We start from the raw sequence: 25,583 nt of genomic DNA, 5'->3' as shown, positions 1-25,583 counted from the left end.
TAAGGATGTGGGATATGCAAATATTATTTGAGTTTGAGGAGTATCGGCTCTGTGTTGTCATGGATGCGTTGTACACAAACCAACTCTGCAACAGTCTGCAAGGCTGTGAGGTAGAGATGCCGAAAAGAAAAGCCCAAGTTTCAGGTTTGAAGGACAAACAAACCTGCTTTTAAGATGACTTGGATATGCACAGTTATCGCAGTACTGACTTCTTCAAGAGGCTGGTTGAAGGAACGAAAGAGGGAGACTGTGTTTGGACAGTTGAACAAGTTCGCCACATGTGGATAACTCGAAAAAAAATCTTGTTGTGATGCAATACAAGCAAAATGACACAAGCGACTCCACTTTTCCATATTTTGACATGATAAACATGTTAGGGCATGTTAATCGGAGTTTGCACAGCTGCATGTAGAAGGGAATATTTGTGGAATATTCATTTTCCTTAGTCATGTTTATCTTTTTTGGAATAAGGGCAAAAACCTGCATATTTTGTGCGTGTGAACATAGTCGATAAAGTGTTTAGATGCAGCCCTGAGTTGAAGTTGTTCTATGTGTAAGATTTACTGACTGCCATGGCCTTTAGACACCAGGTTGATTTTTCATACCAATGAATGAGCTGCAGCCGAATAAATCACGACAAAGAAAAGTCCCCAACTGGTCACCAAAACGGTATAATGATGGCCACTTCAGCTTGTCCTCAGATGGATGTGTTAATATTCTGTGTATTGTCTGCGCTGCTGCCTGCCAGCGTCAAGACAAACACTGTTCGAGACATTGAACTGAAGCGTGTCTCGGTATTGACTAATCTACGCTGCAACAATGCTACAATGTCCGGCCCGGGGACCAGCAGATGGGCATGGGTCAGGGGGGCTCCGCCGCAGAGACTGCAGGCCCGGTGCTTTGGGAGGAGGAGGGTGTAGGGATGTGACAGAGGAACAATGAGCCCCCACTACCCCCACCCTCCTGGATGCCTATACACCATGTATCAGAACGCCACTCGCAGAATACCATCTGTTCTTCATTCCCTCACTATTTGCTTCCCAGACAATAGATGGTCACACTGGGAGTGGGGTGGAGCGCAGTGGGTCACACCCACATAAACCCCTCCTCCTTTTATATTTCTTGAGAAGCACAAAAAAGTTGCTGGATTAAAATGTTAATACTCAAATTAGGAGTTAAGATTTGAGACTGCATAATGTTCCAGGTTTTGGTTTCAAACTTTTAAAACATCTTTTCCCTGAGTGAGTGAGTGAGCGGTTCAGTTTCAGCATTAGTCTCTCTTATTTATTTAAGTTTTTAAATGTTGCACATTGGCATAGGTAATGCCCCATTAACATGCTTGAAAATGTAAAAGAAGAAGAAAGAAGTGTGTCCCTCCGTGACGCATTTTTTCTATTATTACCACCATTCCTGATTTGCACACTGACCGTCCCTGATGCCCTCGTGTCATCACAAAAGCTCTTTTGTGCTTTTTGTCAGACACTCCTGCCCCCCCTTTGCTCGCAGCCCCAACCTCGCCTCATTTAAAAACATGTTTGAACTAATAAACAGCTGATTGTCACATGAGAGAATCAGCCTGCAAAGATTTTAATGTGGTCATTTTTTCTCACAAATGACTTTCTATGATTTTGAACAAGACTAGCCTCTTGTGTTGTAGTAATCTGTGTGTGTTTTTGTGTCTAACAGCGCTGGAATGCTCACGAAACAAGCACAGAGGAGTACGAGGCAGAAGGTACGTCAAAGTCGCAGTATTTTCATTAAATCCACTCCGTAGATGTTTGTCACCAAATGCTCACAGTGTCCTCTAATCATGTATTTAGGTCAGATGCATCTCTGGAACCCCGATGAACCAAGCACACCTCGGGGATCCATCGTTCCTCTGCCGACCTGTGTAGAGGAGAGACTGCGTGAAGCTTGTGACGAGCTGCACATATCATGGGACGGGTGTGCCGGTCACACCGAACTGCTCGCTCTTTGTGAACACCTGGGCCTGGAGGTGAGATTAAAAGTTAATAGAGAAGCAGTTTGTTTCAGGGGAGCTTTTCAGATCTCATCAATACTGAGTTAAAAGTTTATACATCATCATCTCTTTGACCAAGCGACACAAAATGTAAATTACATCCTCACAGCAGAGGTCTGATGGCTCTAAATTAATCTTGTTGTAATTTATTGATGTTAAAATAGTCATACACTTCCATATTGTCTTGTTTTTGTTGTTCTTTCTATGATTAAATAACTCATTTAGACAATTCGAGTCCAATAAAAGTGTTTTCTGCCTTGAGAAATTTCTTTTTTACATTAGGAAAAGTATTATTGACACATATATTTGGCTGCAACTACTGATATCTGACTCTTTTCTCAATTAAACCATTAATCGTTTCCAGATAAATGCGGATATACTCCAGAGTCTAACCAGCGATGGCATAATGAGTGTTCAGGAGTTTGTTTCCAGGGTTGTAAACCACAACAAACCCCCCACACCATCCGCTTCCACGCCCTACAGACAACTGAAGCGACACCTTTCCACTCAGGTACTTGTTTGTTTAGCTCTTACGAGGTGGTAAAATGAAGGGTAAATCCCCTGTTGTTCTTTTCTCTTAGGTCATTATTTATTGTTATCTGTTCTTGCTTTATTAGAGAGGGTTTTTTACACAGCCAATTATCTATCATTTAAAAAAGATGTCTAAAACAAAGTGTAGGTTGACAAAATCATTTTTCTTTTCTAGCTCCTCTGTAATAGTCATTCAAAGCTAGATTTCAGATTGCATTTGGTCCCCCTGAAAGCATTAAGTGGAATTTTGGAGATATTAGAGCAGTCCACACCATGAACAATAACTATAATGATAATGATCCACAGTGATGAACAGTAACGCTCTATAAACAGCAGCACCAAGCACATACTGCACACTCCAGCTGTGTCGGCAGCTCAGGGAAATCTTTCTCCAGTAAAGAGACACAATTTTCCCCCTGTACAGCCCTTTGATGAAGGAGGCAGGAGGATAGCAACCCCCTCTGCCCTGACCAGCACCATCGGCATGCGTCTCTTCTCCAACCTCGACGATGGTACCGGTTTCACTCCAGTTGAATACCTCCTGGATGCCTGGATAGATGAGGGAATAGAAAACAGCACTGAGATCCTGCAGGTACTTGTTCCTCTAACTATGACTGTGACCATCAGTGTTAGTTATTATCAGTATTTTGAATTTGTGCATTTAAATAATTTGTATGTTTTGAAACAGACTAATTTGATTAGGTCATCCATAGCAGGCATAATACATAGCAAGTGGTTGTGTCTGTGGTGTGATGAGGTTGACCCAGCCTTGCACATTGAAGTAATATGGTGCCTTAACATATATGCATATCTTTCCAAGTTCTTTTTGTGTTAAATATATGATTGTAATCTCAGAGAATTTTTTTTTCTCTCTATATTTGTGAGTTTCTTCTCATAAATTTACCAACGTAGTCTTGGAGAATATTAAAGATTTTATCTCATCAATTTACGATTTTAATTTGGAGTGTTTTCTTGTAATTTTACCCCTTTCCCCTGGCTCTGTATTTTTAAAATATATTTATTTGTTTATTTATTTACTTACAATAGCTCCAATACACTGTCGTAGATAGCTGATGACATAAAGGAAGTCAGACACTTTTTGTATTTACTCCATGATTTAAAAAAGTCAAGGATTTTCTAAAATATTCCCCAAAAGGACAAATGTATAATTTTTATTATTATTTCCTTTGCAGGCTTTGAATTTTAACCTCGATGGAAAACTGAGTCTGAGCGATCTCACCCTGGCACTTGAGAATGAGCTCCTCGTTACTAAGAATGGGATCCACCAAGCGGCACTTGCAAGCTTCAAAGCTGAGATCAGATATCTCCTGTGAGTATGAGTCATCACTATGATGCAGCTCATTCAGACATTAATACTGTTTGATTATATTTGATAAATATATCTGGAATCATTTTGAGCCTGTTAGTCTGAAATAAAACCCGCAGGATGATTGCTGGTTTGTGTCTGTTGTCATGTGTCATGGCTACATCTTTGTACAATTATTGTCCCTGTTGTTTTTCTCTCATCAGAGAGCGCGTGGACAGAGAATTAAGGGAGAAAGAGAAGATACGATCTGACCTGGAGAAAGCAGAGAAACTGAAAACTCAGCTCGCCACTGAGGTGGATGAGCGTCACTCTGCGATCGAGCAGATGAATAACCTCAATCTCAGGTAATTTATACAGTGGCTCAGGTTACACCAGTTTGCTGTTGGTTCTCCAGTTTTATCACAGCAAGAGGCCTCCATCCATTTCAGGTTTACAGAATAATTTTATAGATTTATGCTTGATTGTGCCGTCTTCTTCCCTCCATCTCGGCCTCATTCCTGGGATTAAAATACTGTGGGCTTATAGTTGTCACTCTTTATTCCTTTATCCAGGCTGTTCATAAAGACTGCAGCTGATCATAATTAGTTTTAGATACTTTAGCTTTACATTTGATAGATGTTGTACAATGTATTTATTTTAACCACAATAACCTGCTAAACTCAAAGTCATCCATTCAACTGAATCCAGCCTCCTCTTAACATTTGTCACAGTCAGTGTTACATTCTGTTTTCTGTGCGCCTGTCCACAGGAAGCTTGAACAGGAGCACAAAGAGAAGCTCGCAGCAGCACGATCAGAGCTGATGAAGGAGATGGACCAGATGCAGCAGCAGGCCGACGCACAGCGCAAGGAACTGGAGGCAGAGGTGGAGAAGATCAAAGAGGATGAATCTTTTCTCAGGGACCACCTCTCCATCTCTGTGAAGGTACCAGACAGACTCCCTTTGCGTCAGTTTGCTGTTTTTATATGGTCTATTGATGCACAAAACACTCATTGATGAGCTTCAATTTCCTCAGTAAACATTACAATATCATCTGCGTATTAAATTTTTTTTAAATTACTGTTAATGTATGTTGTTTGGGTCTTTTATTTTTTAGGAAAACAGACGCCTTGAAATGGAGCTGCTGGACGCCACAGAAAAACTAGTGGAGGCACAGAGCCAAAATACAAAACTCCAGACAAGTTTGGACAACGTTATGAAAGAACGGGTACAGACATATTTTATGGCTCTCCATAACTTCAATACTGACTTTCTCTATTTAAACACCACATTCATTATCTTTGTTTTTGTGTTGTTTTTTGCTTGCATAACCCCTTCTGTGTCCCTTCTCCCCTTTTGCCTTCATTTCTTTAGTTTGGGGACTTGGACCCCAGCAGTGCAGACTTTCTTCTCCAGGAGGAACGCATCAAGGACCTACGCAGTGGCTACGAAGCTCAGTACAGGGTAACTGCAACAAAATCATAAAAAATGCCCACCTTTTCTTGAGTGCTCTCTTTGCATGGTTGCACATGCAGTGGTATTTTCATTACAGACTTGATGTTAGATGCGTGTTTAGCTCATTGTGCTTTCATTTGGTAGGAGCTGCAGGATCGTATTGATGAGCTGCAGTCAGAGTTGCAGGAGTTTCATAGTCTCGGAAGAGTTCATCAACCCTGCCACAAACCTCTCTCCGAAGAGCTGGAGAGTAAAAGCCCCGGCATGGAGTCTGATCCAGGTAATGAATACTTACACAACACATATATGAACATATAGTCCCTGGAGAGCTAATTACAGAGCCCTGACTACATCTCTTTATGTCAACAGTCAGTATGTAAACATTTTGCATAGAAACAAGAAAACACTGTGTTAAATGTCACCAACTTCTGACATGACTTTTTGCAGGTATCGGTTCAGATGAGGTTCAGCCCTTCAGCATGAGCCTTGAGGCAGAGATGATGTTAGAGCAGCTGAAGGAGCAGCACCTTCAGGAAATGGAGGATCTGCGAAACCAGCTGGAAAGCAAGGTTAGTTTAGCACATACCTTTTTATATTTCACAGTGTTAGATGAACATGTGTTATAAAGATTAGAGGTGGAAAGAGCAGGGAGACATATTGATGTAATATCAATCTTGTGAATTGACACGAGATACTGTAGGGCATTTTGGCCATTGATATGTGCTTGAATTGGTCTTTAACTCAAATTACTGGCTTCATCACAGGTTATATTATATATACTTTATTAATCCCCGAGGGGAAATTCAATCCAACTTAACCATCAAGATAAGTGAAATGAAAAATTAACTCCTGTAGGGCTACAACTGAGTATTATTTTTATTATCAGTTGATCTGATGATTACTTCTGGATTAATTGTTTGGTCTATCAGATGTCAATAAATAATGGAAAATGTCCATCCCAACTTCTCAAAGTCCAAGATGATGTCTAATATAATTCCTCTGTTTCCTCTTTTTATTGCAACAGATCAATGAATTTGATAAGATGGTGGGAAAGCAGAGGGCGACTCATGAGGACCAGAAGGCTGCCTTAACCCTCCAGTACCAGCAGGAGGTCCAGGCTCTGAGGGAGGAGATGGACAGCATTCAGAGTCACAAACAGGAGCTCCAGAGCCAGCTGGAACAGGCCGAGCTTGAGCGGACTTCTCTGGAGCAGAAGCAGGCCGAGGAGAGGGCAGAGCTGGAGAATCTGCAAGAGGAGGAAGTGGGAACTCTGAGACAACAACTGCTAGAGGCCCACACCTACACTGCAGACCTGGAGGAGCAGCTGAAGACACTTGAAGCCCAGCAGACCGAGCTGGATGGCAACCTCGCCAATGAGATAGATGAGCTGAGGAAACAACATGCTGCTGAGTTGAATAAACTGGACGAAGAGCATGAGGAGCTTCTTGAAGCCAGACTGGACGAGGAGAGAAAGAAACTGCAGGAAGAAAAGGCTGAGTTTGAGAAGAGATTGTTAGATGATAGCAAGAGGGAGAAGGAGCTGTTGCAGCAAAGCCATGAGGATGAACTGAAGGCCAGACTAGAGGAGGCAAAGGTTAGGTTTGAGGAGGAGCGTGATGAGATTGTGCAGAGGCTGACAGAGCAGTGGCAGACAGAGAGGGCTCAGCTGGATGAACAGAATAATGAGTCCCTGCAGGTGGTGCTGGAGGAAGAGATGTTGAGACTTGTCAGGGAGCAAGAGGAGAAGGAGGCCAAGCTCAGGGAGCAGTGGGAGAGCGAACGAACCCAGCTTCAGGAGCGTCAGGAGGAGGCTCTGCTCGATAGAGTGCTTCAAGAGAGGTTGCAGGTACAGGAGATGTTTGAGCAGAGGGAGAAAAAGCTGAAGGAGGAGTGGGAGAGGGAGAGACTGCAGCTGGAGGAGGATTACGAAGGGATGGTACAGGACAGGCTGAATGAAGAGAGGCAGAAGCTTGAGACTGAGAGAGAGGAGGACGAGAAGAGACTAGAACACTTACTGGCAGAGGAGAGGGCTCGTCTAGAGGAAAGCCACCGAGAGGCCCTGAAGGAGCTGACTGACAAACACAGTGAAGAGAGGGAGGCTCTCAGCACCATGTTGGGCAAACTACAGGATGACATCGCTCAAGAGAGGTGAGATGTTTTTAATTGTTTGGGTTATAGTAACTTCTTTATTGATTAAACTTTTTTGTCCTGAACATTCGTCCTTTTCAAACGGCCTGTCACGATAATTACGTTACTAACTTAACTTCCGATAAGTGACCAACATTTTAGCCAACGTGATGCCAGAATAAACAGCAGGGTTTTTCCAACCATTATTAGAATTGAGCGCATCAACTCCGTCTTTCTTTTTCCTCTCTACCCCTACTACTTGGGTGAGTCTTAAGAAATATAACACATGAGAGACACCACCTCATAACGTACCTGCCTTACTTGCCTGCAGCTGCACTTTTGGAGTGGAAGAGGCACAGTCCTGATAGTCATTAGCTTACCAACCCTTTGTAATTGGCCAAAACATAAGTCTTTGTAGTTTTACTCTCCAACAACTTCGTCCTCCACTCCATGAAACCACTTTCAAAACGCCCGGCTCCCAGACTGTCCATCCCTGGCAGCACATCAGTTGAATGATGGAGATAGCTGCGGTGTTCCCGGAGCTTCACCAAGCGTCTCTATTATACTCTTTTCCCAACAAAATAAGCATGTATATGCAGGTTTTTGTAAACACGGGAAAACCCTCTAAAAATAGTAGATGGATGCCTTTCCTATCGCCATTAGACTTTAGCTGTGTACATGGCTCTGTAATAGACGTAGTGTGTAATATTCTGCGTCCCAAATGTGCCAGAAAACAGGTTAGTCCAATGAAAATGTTGGACCAATAAAATGTGATGGTTCTCACTTCTTTTTTTATATCTGTTTCATATTCAATCCTTCTGTCATACTTGGTGCAGACCAATTTTGGATGATGTTTGTGTCCTGCTTGGATGGAGATAGGCGGGATTTTGTGCTGGCCTATCATTGCATTGTGCTGAAAAAGGGACGAAAAGTAGCGCGCCCACCTGGATGTTGTTTTACCATTACTGCCAATCGATGCCAGTTGGCACTGGAGCTGATTATTACCCCTCATTACTGCAGATTCATATGTGCCACCATGAAATGCAGATTGTAACCTTTCCCATTAATAATACAAAACTAGATGTTAATGGGTTTTTAGTTGGGTGGGAAAAGGGCTTTAGTTGCAAGAGGCATCACGTTTGTGTTCAAGGTCCAGTGTGTGGGACTTAGGGGGAGATATTGACAGAAATGGAATATAATATTCATAACCCTGTTATGAATGTTAGTTTATAATCACCTGAAAATAAGAATAGTTGTGTTTTTGTTACCACAGAATGAGCCATTTATGTCTACGTACGGAGCAGGTCATCTTGAGGTCTGCCATGTTGTTTCACCATAGCCCAGAACAGACAATCAAACAAAGGCTCCAGATAGGGCCATTTGCATTTTTGCATCAGCCACCATAGTTTTTCTACACGCTTGGTGAATGGCAGAAGTATCAGTTGTGTAACCTTGCGGCCAGATTCCACTAAATTCTACACACTGGACCATTAATTCTCAAACTGAGTAATTTTAGGCTATTCCTAAAAAGGTACTAAAAATTTTTATGTACTTTCTTGAATATATTGTTAATTACTTTTTTTTTTTTTTTAAAGATATGTTCATTTTTTTCATATTTTAATTCCAATATCTAAATATTCTTAAGCATTAACAGTTAATTGCTCTTTAAAATGGTGCATTTGCATTATTATGCTATTGTATTTTCAGTATATCATTGGCAAAAAAATGGTCTCAAAATGAAAATGATATTGTTTATCGTAATTATTTCTGGGCAATATATTGTACAACAAAAGTAGTTATTGTGACAGGCCTAATGTTCTGCTAAAAAAAAAAAGTACTTTAGCTAAAAAATGCTAAAGGATTTTGCTTTTAATTATTTCAAGTTGTACTATAAAGAGTTCAAAACTGTTGCTGTAACAATCATTAAATAACCGTGTGCAGGAGGGAAATCGAGATCAGCTTCACCCAAAGAATCAACGAAGTGGAAAGCCGTTTCTCAGGTGATCAAGAATCTGTCGCAGAGCGTTTTCAGGCCGATGTTTTGAGGCTTGAACAGCACTACCAAAGTGAGTTGAAGGCTCTCTCTGAAAGACATGTCGAGCAGAAGCTCCACTGGGAGGCGCAGATACAGGAGGCCCTTGAGAACGCCGAGGGACAAAGAAGATTGATGGAGGAGGCAATGGAGCAAGAAAGAGAGAGTCTGAATCAAGAGTGGGCAAAAGAAAAACATGAGCTTGAAATTCTTCATAGAGAGGAAATGGAAGAACTTTTAATGAAAAACCAGCAGCTTCAAAAGGAGCTAGATGACTCCATTAGTTTGGCTCAGACTAAAGAGATAGAGCTGAGCAGGCAGCTGAATGACCTCCACAACCGACTTCAAGGAAGCCTTGAAATTAAAGACGAGCTTCTGTCTCAGTCCGAGAAGAAAGCACTCGACACCGAGCTCCTGCTAAATCAAACTGTGGAAGATTTTAAACAGGAGAGGGAAGAACTTCTGAGCACCCAGGTGGAGCTTGAGGCAAAATACAATGAGATGTTTGCCATCTCTGAGAGGCAGATTACCGAGAGGATTGATTTGTTGACTGAGCGGGACGATTTGAAGATGAAGATCGAGGAGGTGGAGATGCTGCTCAAACAGGCAGCAGAGGACTTTGAGCTTGAGAGGAAGGAGCTGCAGGAACATGCATCTAGTCTTGAGGAAAAGTTAAAAGACAATCGAGAGGATGACAGAGAAGAGCTCATAGCAGAAATAGATAGGCTTAAAATCAGAATAAAAGAGTTAGAAATGGAATTAAATCAGCTTTCTTCTTCTGTGGAAAAGGCTAAGGAAGAAGAAATGGAAGAATCAAAGGAAATTAATACTTTAATGGAGGAAGAATGTGTTTCTTTCTCTGATGAAGAACAGGAAACAGACGGAGGTCCGGAAAATACCAAAAATATTGATAATGAAGATGATGAAAACATCCCTGCTACCAGTGATGATCAAGAAGACAACATGCCAGGAGTAAATCAGGTTGTTGCTGTTCCAGAAGATCACCAAAATAGAGACTCAAGCCCCGAGGAAGTTGACAGAGACCCCGAAGGAGGCTGTTCTTCTGCAGAAATTAGACACAAAGACCCTGAATCGACATCCTGTGAAAACAATTCAACTGTTGAACCCAAAAATGAAGCCCCAGAGATGCCATGTGAGGCAGTCTCATCCCCTGAGGCGTTTGAAGGTGTAGATGAAGATGCAACAGACGGTGGGAATGAAGTTGCTCTTGAATCATGTGAGGAGGAGAACAAACCTCAAGATGTGCAAACCTCAGACAATGAGAGCTCTTTCCGTGAAGATGAGCCTTGTCATGAGACTGCGGTCGATCCCTCAGTGCTGGAGGAGACAGGTGACCCAGATGTACTGTGTCTGGTGGATGCTGCGGTTAGGTGTTTACCAAATAACTCTCACAGCTGTAGACAGGAAGTTGAAGTAGAGTCAGACTGGGAACATTTAACCACCAAAACAAAGGATGAATGCGCAGATGATTGTCTGGGAAATCTGGATGAAGATTGTGAGGACAGAGATCGTTCTTTCTTTAAGCTACAGGCTTTGCAGAACACCGCCACCGAGGAGAACGTCCTCCTACATGAGAAGATTTCTCTGCTTCAACAGAAGACAGAAATACTGGAGAATCTTCTGGCTCATAACACTGAAAAGGTCAAAACTGGCCACCATATATTGGAGGAAAACTATGGCCTCAAAGTGAAAGTGCTGCTCTTAATGGAGCACATCAAAGAGCTGGAGGTTAAGGCCTTAAAGATGACAGATCTTCAGATTAGATATGAAGATTGCATGTGTGAAAATGCCAAACTGAAAGACCAAAACAGTGAACTCGAGAAGAGAGTTTGGAGCCTTGAAAGCAGGATGAATGTTTTCCATGATTTCAAAGATCAGCAGGTCGTACTGGTGGATGAGATCGGAAGGATGAGAGAAGAGAACCGAAAGCTCTCGGAGTTGTTAAGTGAATTGGAGTGGCCGGATGAGATACTATCAGCCATACACCCGGACGCTGGACGATCAGAGAGCCCCACAGAGGAGTCTCTTCTTCAGGCAGATCTGGAGGACAGCTGTGAGGAGTTTGAGAAGCAGAACACCATACTTCGCAGAGCCATCACAGAGCTACAGGACGAGTCGCAGTCGTTAAATGAAACCACACAGGCTCATAGGTAACGTGGAGAAAAACTAGGAACCTGTCTCCTGTGGCTTCTCCATGTCCCATCCCTGTGGTGCTTTGATTCTGAAGAGTGCTCCTCCTTTTGTTCCCAAACACAACATAGTGCAGTTTTCCTACCCGTGATAACGTTCCTAAACCCTTTGTGCGATGCAACAGATCTTCAACACTTGTGCTGCTTTGATCCCTGTAGAGTTGAAAAGCAAACGCAAGTTCAATATGTGCAAATGGTAGAATAGGATGCTTTTAATCAATGTGTAGCAAGAGACTCCTCATACATCATCCACTGAATTATTAATGTGAATTCTGACATGTACAGTTTTATTAGAATCTTAAATGTGGTTTTGTTTATCTGTAGATCTGAGGCGAGTCGTCTTGCTGAAGAAAACGTCATCCTCAAGCAGAAGATTGCAGCGTTGAAGGAAGAGGACATGAAAGTACTTCAGGAAGAGCTGGTGTAAGAAACACATTTAATATAAATATATATTTAGTAATAACCTCTATTCATGTTTGTTTTGTCATGTAAATTAACATGTTCAAATGTTCTTGATTCTAGGCAAACAATGGAGCAGTTGCAGAAAGGGAACCTTGCAGCTCAAAAGGAAGCAGAGAACTTCGAGAAACAGGTACTGAAGTAACTTGATAAAACATGAGTCTAAAGTCAAGCCAGCAGCTCTGTGAGGCCAAACTTGGGCAGTGGTGCTTTGAGCTAAATGCTAGTGTATGTAGTGTATGAAGGCCGTTGCACACTGAGTCAGTTCTTTTGTCTCGAATTGTAACACGTCTAAAAATGGATACGACCTTACGTTGTTACGTTACGTTTTTCGCATTTGTCAGAAGCTTTTAGAGATGTCCAAGAATCAGTGAAGGAATTGTGGCAGTGGGACACAGCTGTGACAAGACAGAGAGGCAAAGGAGGAAATGTGTCTCTTAATTTTGTCAGGTATTGTGAAATTTCACAACAAACAGAACAATGAAACACATCTGAATCGATGTGCAAGGTTTCTTTGCATAATGATTTTTTTTTTCTGGATGACGGATGAAAAAGATGCATCAGAAAAAAACTTACTCAGTGTACACAAGCCTTAAGAAGGGGACAGTCGGCGGTGCTCTACTGTTACAGAGGATGTGACTGTAAATGCCATCCAACATGCTAACACACATTCAATGGCATCACCCAGGTGTGCCAATAACCAGGATGAGTAAAAGACAAACCAGAGCCCAGCGCGTTATCCCGCTGCTGTCAAGCAGGCTTTCAGCACAAAAGCAGAACTGGAAACATAGACACTGTAATTATGGGGATTGGAACACACTAAACATGCTAACACACATTCAGCAGCATCAGGTGTACCTCATGGTGGCGCTACAGGAAAAGTCAGGGGATCTGCAAAGTCATAAGGATTCATCTTCTGGGGACCAAGAGTGTCTGTACCAATTCATTCAGAAGCCGTTATTAAGATGTTGATGTATCTTCACTGCAGATTTCAGAGCTGCGTTTGCAGAGCCAATCACTGGAGGACGAGAACGGGCTGCTGTCAGAGAAAAATACCCAAAATATTTCTGATATGGAGAATCTACGCCAGCAGCTGGCAGAGCTGATAAATGAAAACGAGAGGAGGGAGGTGTTCACTGCTGAGGAGAAAAACAAGGTAAACAGAGTTTTATTGACAGACTGATGGTCGTTGTGGTGTCATGGTGGTCGTAGTGGGTAGTTAATTGGTGGCTGTTTTGTGTTAGCTGGCAGCTTGTGTGTCGGCTCTGGAGGCAGAGCTGACCAAAGCTCTGGAGGACACTGCACAGCTGGAGCAGAGGAATACCCAGCTGTCACAGCAGCTCTCTGACCTCAGAGAGAAGGTGAGCATCAGGCCGAGGGCACTTTGATGGGGTTAATGAGCACCACACAGACACAAAGTGATAAAGCACTATCACCACCTAGTCATGCCATGAAATGACTCACACAGTCTAAGTGATCACAACTATCTATAAATAATTTCACCCTTAATAACAAAAGTACAAACGAAAAGGCTAAAGAAATGTTTTCTGTGATCTGCTGAGATGTTGTGGTGTGATCGAGCTTTGGCTGTAAAGTGGTACATAAGGGATTGTTTAATTATAACTGTAGTTGTCTTCTGGTTTTCAGGCGGTTAAAGTAGACTTAATGGAGAGTCAGCTCAGCCACCTGGTGGAGGAGCGGAGAAGCGCGGATAAGGAGACCCAGGGCCTCTGCAACCAGTTACCCAAAGCTCAAGAGAAGGTAGGAGTCTGCTGTAACCCACAGAATCATCCGTATCAATCAGTCGCTGTGTAGTATTATTTCAAAGCATTTTACAATAAGATTCATAGTAATTAAACAGATTTGTGAGTCAAGTTGAACCCTGAAATCTGTGTTAAGCTGAAAACACACTGCCGCTGCAGCACTGCAGTGCATCATATGACATGTCAAGTTCCGCGCCTAGTGCTATTAGGAAGTGTCATTCTGCAGCACGTCAACAGGAGACCACACAGTTGTCACTACTATAATAGATCTTTACCACTTCCACCTTTGCATTAGCTTCAATTTCTGTATGGACACCCACTAACTGAACTTGATTGCACACCTGAAGAGCCACCCTCATTCTTTGACAAGAGGTGAGGAGAGAACTCGAACTGCCAAGGAAGCAGAAAAGAGCTGTTCTATATAATACTATTGGAGCTGGGATGTACAAGCAGGTGGGCAAGTGGGGGAAAGTTGTGGTTGTCTTCAGAGGCAGTGAGGCTTGATATAGGACGGACCTTGGCATGAAGTGTTGCAGTGTGGCGCAAAGCTGCTCCTTTTTTGGAACCATCGCAGAGTCTGTAATAATTGTGCTTGCAGCATGTGGGGTTGCATATAGAAAACAAAAGGGGCAGCTGTTTTGACGCATGCAGTTTGGCCGTGGTATGTTTCGGCCTTTACCAAGGACTTAATATATTCTTTTCTCTACTCTAGGTCAAGACAGTGGATGAAACTCTTCAGGCTGTGAGCAATCAAAGCGCTCGTCTTAAGTCAGACCTTCGAGTTTTGCAGCAGGAGAGGGATTCCCTCAAACAGGAAGTTGCAGTGCTTCACAAACAGCTGCAAAATGTCAGCGAAAAGGTAAGAAATTTTTCTGTTTTTCATGTAGCAGACTAAACAAATTAGCACATTAAGTTCAAAAATTGTGAAAAAGCATAAAATTATCTGACTTATTTTGCAAGTGATGCTTAAAGATCAAATTTACAAACAAGGGAGTGCAATTTTGGTGCATTTTCACAGTAGTCTTGACCTTTGTTCATCACAGAACCACATTTTGGAGAAGACCTTGCGCTCGAGTGGCGTCCACAGTCCGAGCAAGAAGCTGTACAGAGACGAGATGTCTCGGCTGGCGGACCAGGAGCGGCAGCTGCTGAGGCAGGAGAACGACAGGCTTCAGGCTGAAGTGCGTAATGTCAAAGGAGACCTGGTGCAGTCCAAAGAAAAGGTGAGCTGAGGACCACAGCAAACTGATGAACGTGTAAAACCTGCAGTCATATCAGTGTTCCATTTTCTCACTCTGTCATTAATCCATAAGTCATTTATTTTCTGTCCGCAGGTCCGCCAGCTGGATGCCACCATCGTGTCCCTGAAGCAGCACAAACAGCAGAGTCAGTCCTCGCTGGTGAAGGCCTTGGAGCAGGAGAACGCCTCTCTGAGGCAGGAGCTCGAGGCACAAAAGGAGCTCACCAAGGTACAAACTGCATGAATCTAATCAGATAACCTTTGTTACTTTTTTTTTTTCTCCAAAGCATGTTGATGATATGGTTTAAATTCTTATGATGTGTGCTTTTTGTGTTTCAGGGCTGTGAATCAGGACAAGGACACACAGAGCCAGAGAGCCTTCAACAAGAAAATGATGCACTCAAGGCCCAAATGGCTCAACTGTCTACACAGCTGCTAGAGGTGAGTCATGCTAACAACGTCTTTGCTCCTATTTTAATGCTTTTAAGATCAAATGGATTGATTTGCACCTGTTGTTCAAATTGGGTATAGTGTTTATACACTGGTTCTCTTTCCTCACTGCGTTACCACCTCCCAAAATATTAAGCTCTCCTCTGTGACCAGTGTTCAAATACAGCAACACCCCAAAGTGTCCATACCTATGGTCTTCCTCACTACTACTTTTAATTTGCACTGTATTTTCTTTAATCAAGAATATTTTTATTCAATTTAAACAGGATTACTCATGCATACTCACAACTGGTATCAAACTTAAAGCATATATATATGACGGGAACAAAGCATCAAATCCAATCACAATCCTCCCTATTCCACGCACCCCTAATAACAGACGGAATATCATCAACAGGACAGTCCTCCATCTCCTGAATAGTACCAAAAAAAATATACAGATTTGCTGAAAGTCAGGCTCAATATTAAAAGAGAGGGGGAGAGATGCCTGTGTATAAGGCAGGTTCAGAATAATGGGGTACTTAATCAGAGTATACACGGACAGAAAGCACCAACAACAAGAAACAAACACAAAATCATTAACATACAACTAAACCCAAACCTTTTTGAATTTTCTTATTTGAGTTACAAATTGTGTAGCGTATTTTTTTTTTTTATAGATTAAGGCAGGACATAATGTCCCTCAGCCACTGGGCATAACTTGCACTGCATTTAGGAGATGGAGTATTGTGCATTATCATGGAAATGTTATTGTGGGTTCTTGAAAAGTCATGGAGAGTTTTGAAATTTTGTCCATAAAAATGCGAACCCTACATTTAAAATTACATTTCAGGCATCTCCTAGTTCCAAGTATTTTAATTTAAAATATAGCATTGTATATGTATTTAAATTGTTGTACCGGTATTTAATTTTGTAAAAATATTTTAGAGATTCCTCCTTGTTCCACTAGGGGGAGCTCATGCATCACTACCATAGTATGGAGCATACTTCTTTCTGCTTGTATTCACTGTTTGTGATTGTAATTTTTTCACTTGCATTCAATCTACTTTTTATCCAGTTTCTTTTGAAAGAATGGGATCATTGTTGTGATTAGATTATTGTTAGATAAAGTGACCTCATGCTGTGCATATTTCATCTTCTCTTACTTATCATTCTACTTTGTCCAGGCATTTCAGGCTCAGCTGGTCGGACTTCTGCCTCCATCACCTCACAGGATGCCCAGGGGACAGCATCGTGGTGAAGATCCGGACAACATGCAGGTACAGTACAACCTAAATCTTCCCTGACAGCAGACTCTGGCAAATACGTGCACGTGAAACTATTATGAAACATAATCTAAATGAGAGCTGCATGTCTACATTCACCTTTAGTAGGCTTGCAATTTAAATAATCACTCACAGGATGCACAAATGAATCCTTTACAAAATATGTTTTTTCCAGAGTCTGCTTTGAAACTTTACACAGAGCAAAAAACTTGAACAAGCAGTTTAATACTTGGAGTTTTAGTGCTGTTGCATCATTGCACCGTTTGGTTTTATATTCATCTTCATTCATCATTTTCTTTTGTCACATTATGGCCATCTGTTGTCTCAGTTATCATGAATTCATCATTAATGGCTCTAAGATGGAGCTACGTCACATGTTGGGAATGTTTGGGGATATAATGGGAGTTAATGCAAACACGCCCATTGTATTTCTGTCACTGTCACTTTGCTGTAGAAAATAAATCACTCAGTTCAGGTGCTGATATTTGTTTTTTTTTTAATTTGGCTGGAAATTCAAACACATAACTAAAATGTTCAACATCAAAGCAACCATTATATTTGCTTTTCAAAGTGAGTCATGTCACCTGAGCTGAGTGTCATCACGTTGTTGTGATAATCCTCATTTATTTTTATTTTCCATGACGTTTTTGTTTGAACGCTGACTTTGCAGTGCTCCTTGTTTTGGTGCTCGTCACAGCTCCATGTCAGCACCTGTCTGTCGTCACCTCCTTATGTCGTGTGTTTGTGCTGTTTACTTTGTGGGTTTGGTGTTTAGTCTGTGGTGCCTGTGTGTTTCTGAACTCACCGTCTTTGTTTGAGTTTCCGTCTCGGGACCGAAGTAGCTGCAGTGGTGTGATCGTCTGGGTGTGGTCCTGGAGGGTGTTTTTTTCCATTTGTCACCTTGTGTCACAGTCATGTTGCACAAATTTCTGTCTCTCCTCGACTAGATAGCTGTAGTTCATCCAGGTCCATCTGTAAATGCTGTCATCCCACTTTTATTTTAATAGTATCTGACTTTTTGTTGTCATTTTTATCTAGTAGTTGTCACTAGGTCACCATGAATGTAGAGGAAGGAAAAAGGATCCAATCTTACATAATAATTGTGTATACTACATGTTTACTTTGTTATTGATCATATACCTACCAGATCTAACGGCACAATATATTGACCTCATACAAAATCTAATTTCTAATTATATTATAATCTAATTTTATTTCACGGTAACAGTTTATATCACGATGCAATGATCGTTCTGAATTCTGTTCTAAATTAAGAAATTGTTTAAGAGAACCATACCATACTTCATCGATTGAGACAGTACGAGTTAAAAACAGTAAAACTAAAAAGTCTAAAAATTGAAGCTTCGTGGCGCCCAGTAGCTCAGTAGGCAGGGTGGGCATCCCATAAACAAAGTCAATGTGCGTGCTGCAGTGGCTGCAGGTTTGAGTCCTTTCTGTGGCCCTCTGCTGCATATCATCCCCTCTCTCCCCCCTTTCACGCTTAATCTGTTCTGTTGAATAATGGCAAAAGCCAAAAAAAATATCTTAAAAAAAGGAAGCTTCAAGGTTCCTGAAAACAATCATATCAAGTGTGACAGGTTCCTGTATTTACAGCTTCACTCTCCTGCTACATGTCTGCCCAAATCACATTACCTTGCAAGGAGGATGCATAACAGTAACTCGATTTGGGACCCACAGTGGAGTCCCTCGCCTGGAGCATACTCCTAAAAAATAATTTTCTGGCTTCTGGGTATTTGAATATGTGCAGTAGTTTTTCTCTTGCTGGCCCCGCCGCAAGTTCTCGATCAGCTCTTAGAGTGATGACTCAACTATAATGACGCCACACATTTTTTAATCACTTTTCTCAGCTTAAAAAGGAAAGTTTTACAAATATGAAACTTGCATGGATCAAAAATTCATAATAAAAAGACTCATAATTGACCTTGCTCGCATTTCGAGGTTTCTTTTAACAGTTTTACAGACGTCTCTTTTATAATAGTCGTTTAGGGGGAAGATTCTTCCATTTGGGGGAGTTTTTCCTTATCCACTGTGAGGGTCCAACGACAGAGGGATGTCGTATATTGTAAAGCCCTCTGAGGCAAATTGTGATTTGTAATATTGGGCTTTATAAATCAAATTAAAATTAAATTACACTGAGAATGCTTTTTGGGCTGCAAGGGATTTTTTTGGCTACAGTACAGCAAGTAGTCAATAAAAAAATTGTCTGCAAGGCTGAGCAGTGTTCCTGGGGGCCTGGAGGTGGCTAAATTTGCATGATCACATGGGAATCCAGCCCTGATTTGCCACGTAGCCTGCTCCTGCAGCAGAAACGATGGTGCCCAATTTCCACCAGGGGACACATTTATACCATCATACAGAATATACCGTCATATCGCCCAGTCCTGCCAGAGTATCTCAACTTTTAGTTGCTAGTATGGGTCACACTCCAAAAACACTAAGTCTTTTCACATGCTGCACATGCTAAACTGAACTGAAATGTCCCTTTTCAGTAATATAAATGTGTAGTATACACAGCTGTTATATAAAATGGGATCTTATGAAGGAAAAATAATTTCTGCAGGAACACAGGAACTGATTTGTGTCAGTGTTCATGGTGGTTTTTACCAGATTTTTCAAAGTCAGCTCATCATGTGGTTGGCTGTCCATTCGTTCTGGCCATAGCAACAGCTAATAACATAACTAGTTCTTTGTTGTATTTCATAATACCACTTCTCATCACAGTCACTGGGGGAAATGGTGTGTTGAAATGTTCTTGTTAAGAGAAGCAGATTTAAAATAATGAGCTGAGTTTCACAGTTTTATGGTTATATTTGTTTATGTTTATTCGCCATGAAAGCCTGTGTGAAGGCGTGTTAACTGACCAGGCCTGTGTAGGATTTTAGGATCAGAGGAGAGGGTAGAGCCGTGGTGAAGTGTACCTGCCTTCTCTCTCCAGGGGCCGATGCCGGAGCAGCGGGCGGCTCACGCAGACAGCTACCGGCGGATCGGTGGATTGTAACACCAGCGTCTTTCCCTGCTCTTCACTTTAGCCTCTTTGCTTCCCCTCCAAGACTGCTCCTTTTTCTCAGTCCTGCTCTTCCTCTGCCGTGTCTGGAGCCAAAATCTGACTGTGGCACGTGATGCCGTCCTTTCTGCGTCCTTATAGGAGAATGTGAACTAACGTGGTGCCTGATTCAAAGGGCATAGATGTGTATTTGTATTTCCCTGCTGCTAGGTGGCAGGAAAACACAGAGGAGGGTACTGAGGTTTTTCCCAATGGGATTTTATAAAATAGCGACACGACGAAATTTAACATCTACAAACACAAGACTTTGTTACGAGGGTCCGATCCTGTTTTGTGCTTTTTGTAGTTTGAATACAGGGAATGTTTTTAACACAGGGTGTATTTCTTGTTATGCACTTGTACCATTTATCATCATGTGAGACAGGGTATATTTACATCCTCAGAGGCTCACTCTTGTGTGACAGCTTGGCTTACCATCATCGAGGAGTGTTAAGTTGAGGCGAGGTTAGTGCCTAACAGCTTCCTGAGCCTTTTCCAACAATCAAGCAACCTGTAACTGTCAGGTGATGTTACTGTCTGTGTCCAGTATGAGATTTCTCTGTGAATGTTTTCACTGTTTGTCCTTTGTTGTTTATGCCTGTATTTCTTATCTGACGCTACACATAGCTGAATGTTTCTTCAAGCTACCTGTTTGTGTTCTGAGACTGTGTGTGTGTGTGTGTGTGTGTGTGTGTGTGTGTGTGTGTGTGTGTGTGTGTGTGTGCTGCTGCACAACCAAAGTGAATTGCATCTTTCTGGGTTTTTTTTTTTGTTTTGTTTTTCTTGTTCAAACACATCAAACAACTTTGAATGTTTATCTGGTATTTATGATTAGAAACCAAATCATTGTTTGTCCCCAGTAGTGATGTGTTAATGTTGTATCTGTGTTTTGAGTCACTTGGTGAGTCTTTACTTTTGGACCATGTATAGATTTAAATGGATTTTATTGTTTTGTTTTATTTATTTTAAAGGCATAGTTCGGGTTTTTTGAAGTGGGCTTATATGAGATACTTATTCATAGTCTGTGTATTACATACAGTAGATGGCTGTAGGCATGCTCCCAGTTTGGAGAAGCAGGTAGATGTACTGACACAGAAGCTAAGCAATGTCCTGCAATAAAACGTATTTTAGCCTCCTAAAAAAATCTATAAATGTTTAAGTGTACGCTGTATTCAAACTATTTTCATCCCTTTACCTTTTCGATAGACAGCCCTATCCAACAGGGAAGTCGTTTGCAGCTTTATGCTCTCGTCAAATCCACCAGACTCCATTGACAAAAACAGCAATTTTAGCTCACTGAACACGGCAACTCTGTTGCTGCTTCAATCTGCAATTAGTTTGAGTTATTGAGTGACTTTGGTGAATCTGAACTAACCCTTTTAAACACCAAAGTCACACAATAATGCAAAAAAACTAGCTGATCGAGGCAGTGGTAGACCTGTGTTCAGCAGTGTTAAATCACTGGTTTTCTCAATGGAGTCTGGCTTTGTGGAGAGTGATATAATGGCTTTAGTTCCCTGTCTCACAAAAATGTAAAATTGAAAATATTCTAAATGTAGTGTACACTTAAACTATAGTGATCTCTTTAAGCAACTAAAATACATTTTGCTGCTGTCCCCATCCACAACAGTACAATGCTTCACTCCAGTGTCCGTACTCCTGCTGCTACCTCATAAAACCCCACTACAAAAGATCCCAACTACTCCTTCAATAGAAATATGTTAGGATTTATATTTTATTTATGCATTAAATTATTTTTGTAGATGTATCTGGAATACATGGCATAATTTTATACCTATTTATATTTTATTTATTTTTTTAGCACGTTGTCTCCTCTCCTTTAGAAATGTACCAGAGATCATTTAATGCTGAAATCAAAATAAAACATCTAGCTCATTAGAGCGTGGTCTGTCAAGTTTCTCAGTTTGCATCACCTCAAAGGGAAGAAGATTTAAATTTTCATCATCCTCTTATTACATCTGCAGCAATGTGTTGATATGGCTCACTGTCTTCTTACCAGGATGACAGGGAGAGGAAGATGAGGAATATGGAGGAGCGTATGAGGGAAATTGAGCTGTCGCTGCATAACGTCAAGCTGCTGCTCAAAGAGAAGGTTGCTCAGCTCAAAGACCAGGTCAGTTCAAAGAGCTCGTCATCATCAGAATTAAGTCACTGTTGTCTCTTTAAAACAAATCCTACATATATATATTTTTAAATAGTGCCAAAATCATGAACTATCTTGCATAAATGTCCACATAGATTTTTTTTATTTAATATCCAAGTGAAAAATAACAGTATGGAGTTGAGTTTTCTCAGTGAAGTTGTTTTTTTTTTTTGTTGTTTTTTTTTTTTTTTTTACAGTATTACAGTCACAGTACTGTATTTTTTTAAGGCTGATACTGATATTTGAGTGTTATAAAATCGATAATATATGGACCAATATTAATTTTTTTTATAGACTGTCATCAGAGTTCATGAGAGACACAACACTTCAGTCATGGACCATTATCAGGCATCAGATTCACAGTGTGAATTAGGGCTTCACAATATGGGGAAAATACACAAAATGCTGTAACACTGAATATTTAATTAACGATCCTATTTGAGATAATTAAATGGATATTAAATGTGTGCTCAGTTTTCTGCTGCTTTCAGTACAAAGATGAAATACAAGGAATTTCTTGTTTAATTTAAAACCCTTAATGGAAATTCTTTCCAACGTTCTTTTATTAAACAAAGTAATCATTGAACTTGATATAAAAAGCACTTTTTTTTCTTTTTTTTAAGTGATAGTTACATTTTCAAGTGAAGTTTTTAGTGATACTTTCTTTCAGCTAAATCAGAAAAATCCCTGAGTGCAATATTGCAGTCTCTCGTCATGTGTTTATCGTGCTTTATCATGATGACAAGTGTAAAAAAAAAAGCTATGTTATCGTGCCCTTGTGTGAATAAACACATCGTAGTACTAAAGCTACAGGTCATATTACTTAATTCGACAAAAAGAGAAACCAAATCTCAGAATGCCTGACACATCAGTGATCCATAAAATCATCCTTATAAAACAAATCAGATTTGTCAAAATATCAAACCTAAGAAAATGATCACAGTATATTATATAGAAAACACTGTTAGAAATGAGGTCTTTAAAAGAAGCAACCAAATTAAACAAGGAAAACACAACAACATTGAGACGTCAAAGCATCATAAGAAATATCAAGTTATCTGAGTAAAGTGTAGAACTTGTACGTTGCCTTTCTTTTGAGAAGTCGGTCATGGTTGCCGTCTCATATTTAACTATTTCAGTAAGCCTTATTAGCATGAATGTTAACATTTTGAAGCCCATCTGCTGTCAGGCTAAAGATGATTAAGTTTCTAAATGTAATGTCCTGCCAATATTTCAGGGGCTCCGGTGTAGCCAGCGAATATTCGAGCTAAGACTTCCTCTACCATGCAGCAGTAATTACAGTCTGATTAGCAACCTGAGGCGTGAGAACAGAGATAGAGTTGAGAGATGACTTGTCACTATGAATAGATACCTGCATATTAATGTTAGTAAATTAAAAATAAATCCAATAAAAAGCTGAATCGTCATCAGATGATAGTTGATGGGTTCTGAGATTGCATTACGGCCTTCTCTGCTCTCAACACAGACTTTTTACCTGCTGCTCAAACATGACTGGTCAATGCTAGACTACAGACAGAAACCAGGATGCTTCCGATACATCTCGTGTGCAGTTACCTACAGATTCTGCACTCATATAAAGATATCTGTTTATAGAGATTATTAGAGTTGCATTATTGCCAAAGCTTAATTACATATCATTTAGTAATAACAGTTTATAGAAGAAAACAAAATGGATAATCACAAGATAATAAATGCACTTTAATCAGTGCAACCAGTCAGAACATAGAGGCAAAATGGCAGCATGTAGCTCTCTTGTTATAAACTCCCTCATAAACCGTCCTAACTTTCATTTCCAGTCTGGGTTACATTACATACATTAAGTAATAAATGAATGATCAAAGTCTTTACCATCGACTGTCTCCGACTTTTCTAGTTGCACAAGAATGGCAAAGCAGACGTGTTGATCAAAGACCTGTACGAGGAGAACACGCAGCTGCTGAGAGCTCTGGAGAAGACTGAGCAGCGGCACAAGATTGCCGAGAAGAAGAACTACCTGCTGGAGGAGAAGATCTCCAGCCTGAACAAGATAGTGCGAGACCTGAACCCCTCGCCCCTCCTCTCACTGCCTTACCACTACAAATGCACATAACCTACAGGAGGAGCTTGGGATGTGAACAGCACTTGCCATGCCAAATGGAAGTGTCCAAAGTCAACCATGAAGTGCACTGGTTATTATTTAAAAATGCTTTTTAAACATATTTTTTATTGCTTGAATACTTGTGCAACAGATGCAGCCAAATGCACAAGAAAGCCTAAATTTTTACAGTTAATTATGCAGTATTTTTAATTGAAGCAATAATGAGCTCATGTTGAACCAAATGTGAGGTTCAAAGAAAACTGTAATTTATAATTTGTTAAATATTTTTCAAAGCAGTAGCTGTTAATAGTACATAAGTAAATATTGTACCATGACACTATATTTCTCTTTTAAAGAGAGAGTGAAGCAATACTGAGGTGCACTTTTTATATAAGTGTTCTTTTGTCTGTGTTGTCAAAGAGATGAACGTGTTAATCTGTCTCCTCTTTCCGTCTCAAGCCTTTATGTAAAGAAGAAACAGACCTATCAGTGGTGAAATCATGTCAGCAGAACAGTCAAATAATCCGGTGACCTCTCCCAGGTGTTAGCTTTCATGTACTGTTGCCTGAAGTTACATCAAGTGAATGTCAAGTGGCAGTGCAGGTTATTTAAATACATCTGATTCAGATCCTGTTAACTGATGCAATATGTAAAGTTTAATGTGTAAAGCTGTGCCATTATGAATGTGTTAGATACATGTGAAGGACTTTGTCTTTATAATGAAGCAGAAGCACTAAAGTTGAGAGCAGGGTAAAGTTTTGTGTTACAGGTTTAAATAAAATACACGGATCATGTCTGGTTTGATTTATCACTGGATTCATTTTTGCTTAAGTGTATTTGAGTGTCATTTTAACGCCTCCACGCCAGGGATAGCCGTGGCCAGAGGCATTATGTTTTCGGGTCGTCCGTCTGTTTGTTCCATTCTCATGAACACTAAATCTCAAGAATGCCTCGAGGGAATTTCTTCAAATTTAGCACAAACGTCCCCTTGGACTCATTGATGAACTGATTAGATTTTGGTGGTCAAAGGTCAAGCTCACTGTGACCTTGTATCCGTCTGATTCTCATACACATGATATCTCAACAACACCTTGAGGAAGTTTCCTTAAATTTGGTAAAAATGTCCATTCAGACTCAACAATGAACTGATTAGAAGCTCACTGTGACCTCACAAAACATGTTATTAGCCATAACTCGATAAGTCATATGCTTATGACAAAATTGAACTCAAATGTCTTGTAGGATGAAGTGATGGCATTTTGTATCCAAAATGTCAAAGGTGAACTTCACTGTGACGTCATAATGTTCTGTATAAATCACTTTTCTGGCCATTACTCAATGCCGTATCTCAGGATCAGAAGGGGAGACATTTGGTCAGATACTGAATTGGTGACTCTTGT

At 40.8% G+C, this 25,583-nt stretch overlaps 1 protein-coding gene across 3 annotated transcripts in view; it reads left to right on the top strand.

Annotated features, from left to right (window-relative positions):
- nin (ninein (GSK3B interacting protein)) overlaps positions 1-24,987 on the top strand; it is a 35,131-nt gene extending 10,144 nt beyond the window's left edge. Inside the window, exons 5-29 of one of the 3 annotated variants that reach the window (XM_049596932.1) lie at positions 1,687-1,732; positions 1,821-1,996; positions 2,385-2,531; positions 2,976-3,143; positions 3,745-3,881; positions 4,082-4,222; positions 4,627-4,801; positions 4,974-5,084; positions 5,231-5,320; positions 5,456-5,591; positions 5,759-5,880; positions 6,336-7,150; positions 7,217-7,459; positions 12,005-12,103; positions 12,203-12,272; positions 13,128-13,295; positions 13,384-13,500; positions 13,787-13,900; positions 14,615-14,761; positions 14,946-15,125; positions 15,237-15,371; positions 15,482-15,583; positions 16,759-16,851; positions 21,942-22,055; positions 23,980-24,987. In XM_049596932.1, the coding sequence (XP_049452889.1) occupies positions 1,687-1,732; positions 1,821-1,996; positions 2,385-2,531; positions 2,976-3,143; positions 3,745-3,881; positions 4,082-4,222; positions 4,627-4,801; positions 4,974-5,084; positions 5,231-5,320; positions 5,456-5,591; positions 5,759-5,880; positions 6,336-7,150; positions 7,217-7,459; positions 12,005-12,103; positions 12,203-12,272; positions 13,128-13,295; positions 13,384-13,500; positions 13,787-13,900; positions 14,615-14,761; positions 14,946-15,125; positions 15,237-15,371; positions 15,482-15,583; positions 16,759-16,851; positions 21,942-22,055; positions 23,980-24,195 (4,062 nt within the window). In that variant the 3' untranslated portion in view covers positions 24,196-24,987. Of the gene's footprint in view, positions 1-1,686; positions 1,733-1,820; positions 1,997-2,384; positions 2,532-2,975; positions 3,144-3,744; positions 3,882-4,081; positions 4,223-4,626; positions 4,802-4,973; positions 5,085-5,230; positions 5,321-5,455; positions 5,592-5,758; positions 5,881-6,335; positions 7,460-12,004; positions 12,104-12,202; positions 12,273-13,127; positions 13,296-13,383; positions 13,501-13,786; positions 13,901-14,614; positions 14,762-14,945; positions 15,126-15,236; positions 15,372-15,481; positions 15,584-16,758; positions 16,852-19,813; positions 20,606-21,941; positions 22,056-23,979 lie in introns of those variants that run through there. The other 2 variants (XM_049596931.1, XM_049596933.1) reach the window with 2 other exon arrangements.
- The last annotated feature ends 596 nt before the right edge of the window (positions 24,988-25,583 follow it).

This window comes from Epinephelus fuscoguttatus, linkage group LG14, assembly GCF_011397635.1.
Source record: "Epinephelus fuscoguttatus linkage group LG14, E.fuscoguttatus.final_Chr_v1".
Lineage (NCBI taxonomy): Eukaryota > Metazoa > Chordata > Actinopteri > Perciformes > Serranidae > Epinephelus > Epinephelus fuscoguttatus.
The sequence above is the reverse complement of the archived record's forward strand: the minus strand, read 5'-3'. Positions and strand labels throughout refer to the sequence as shown.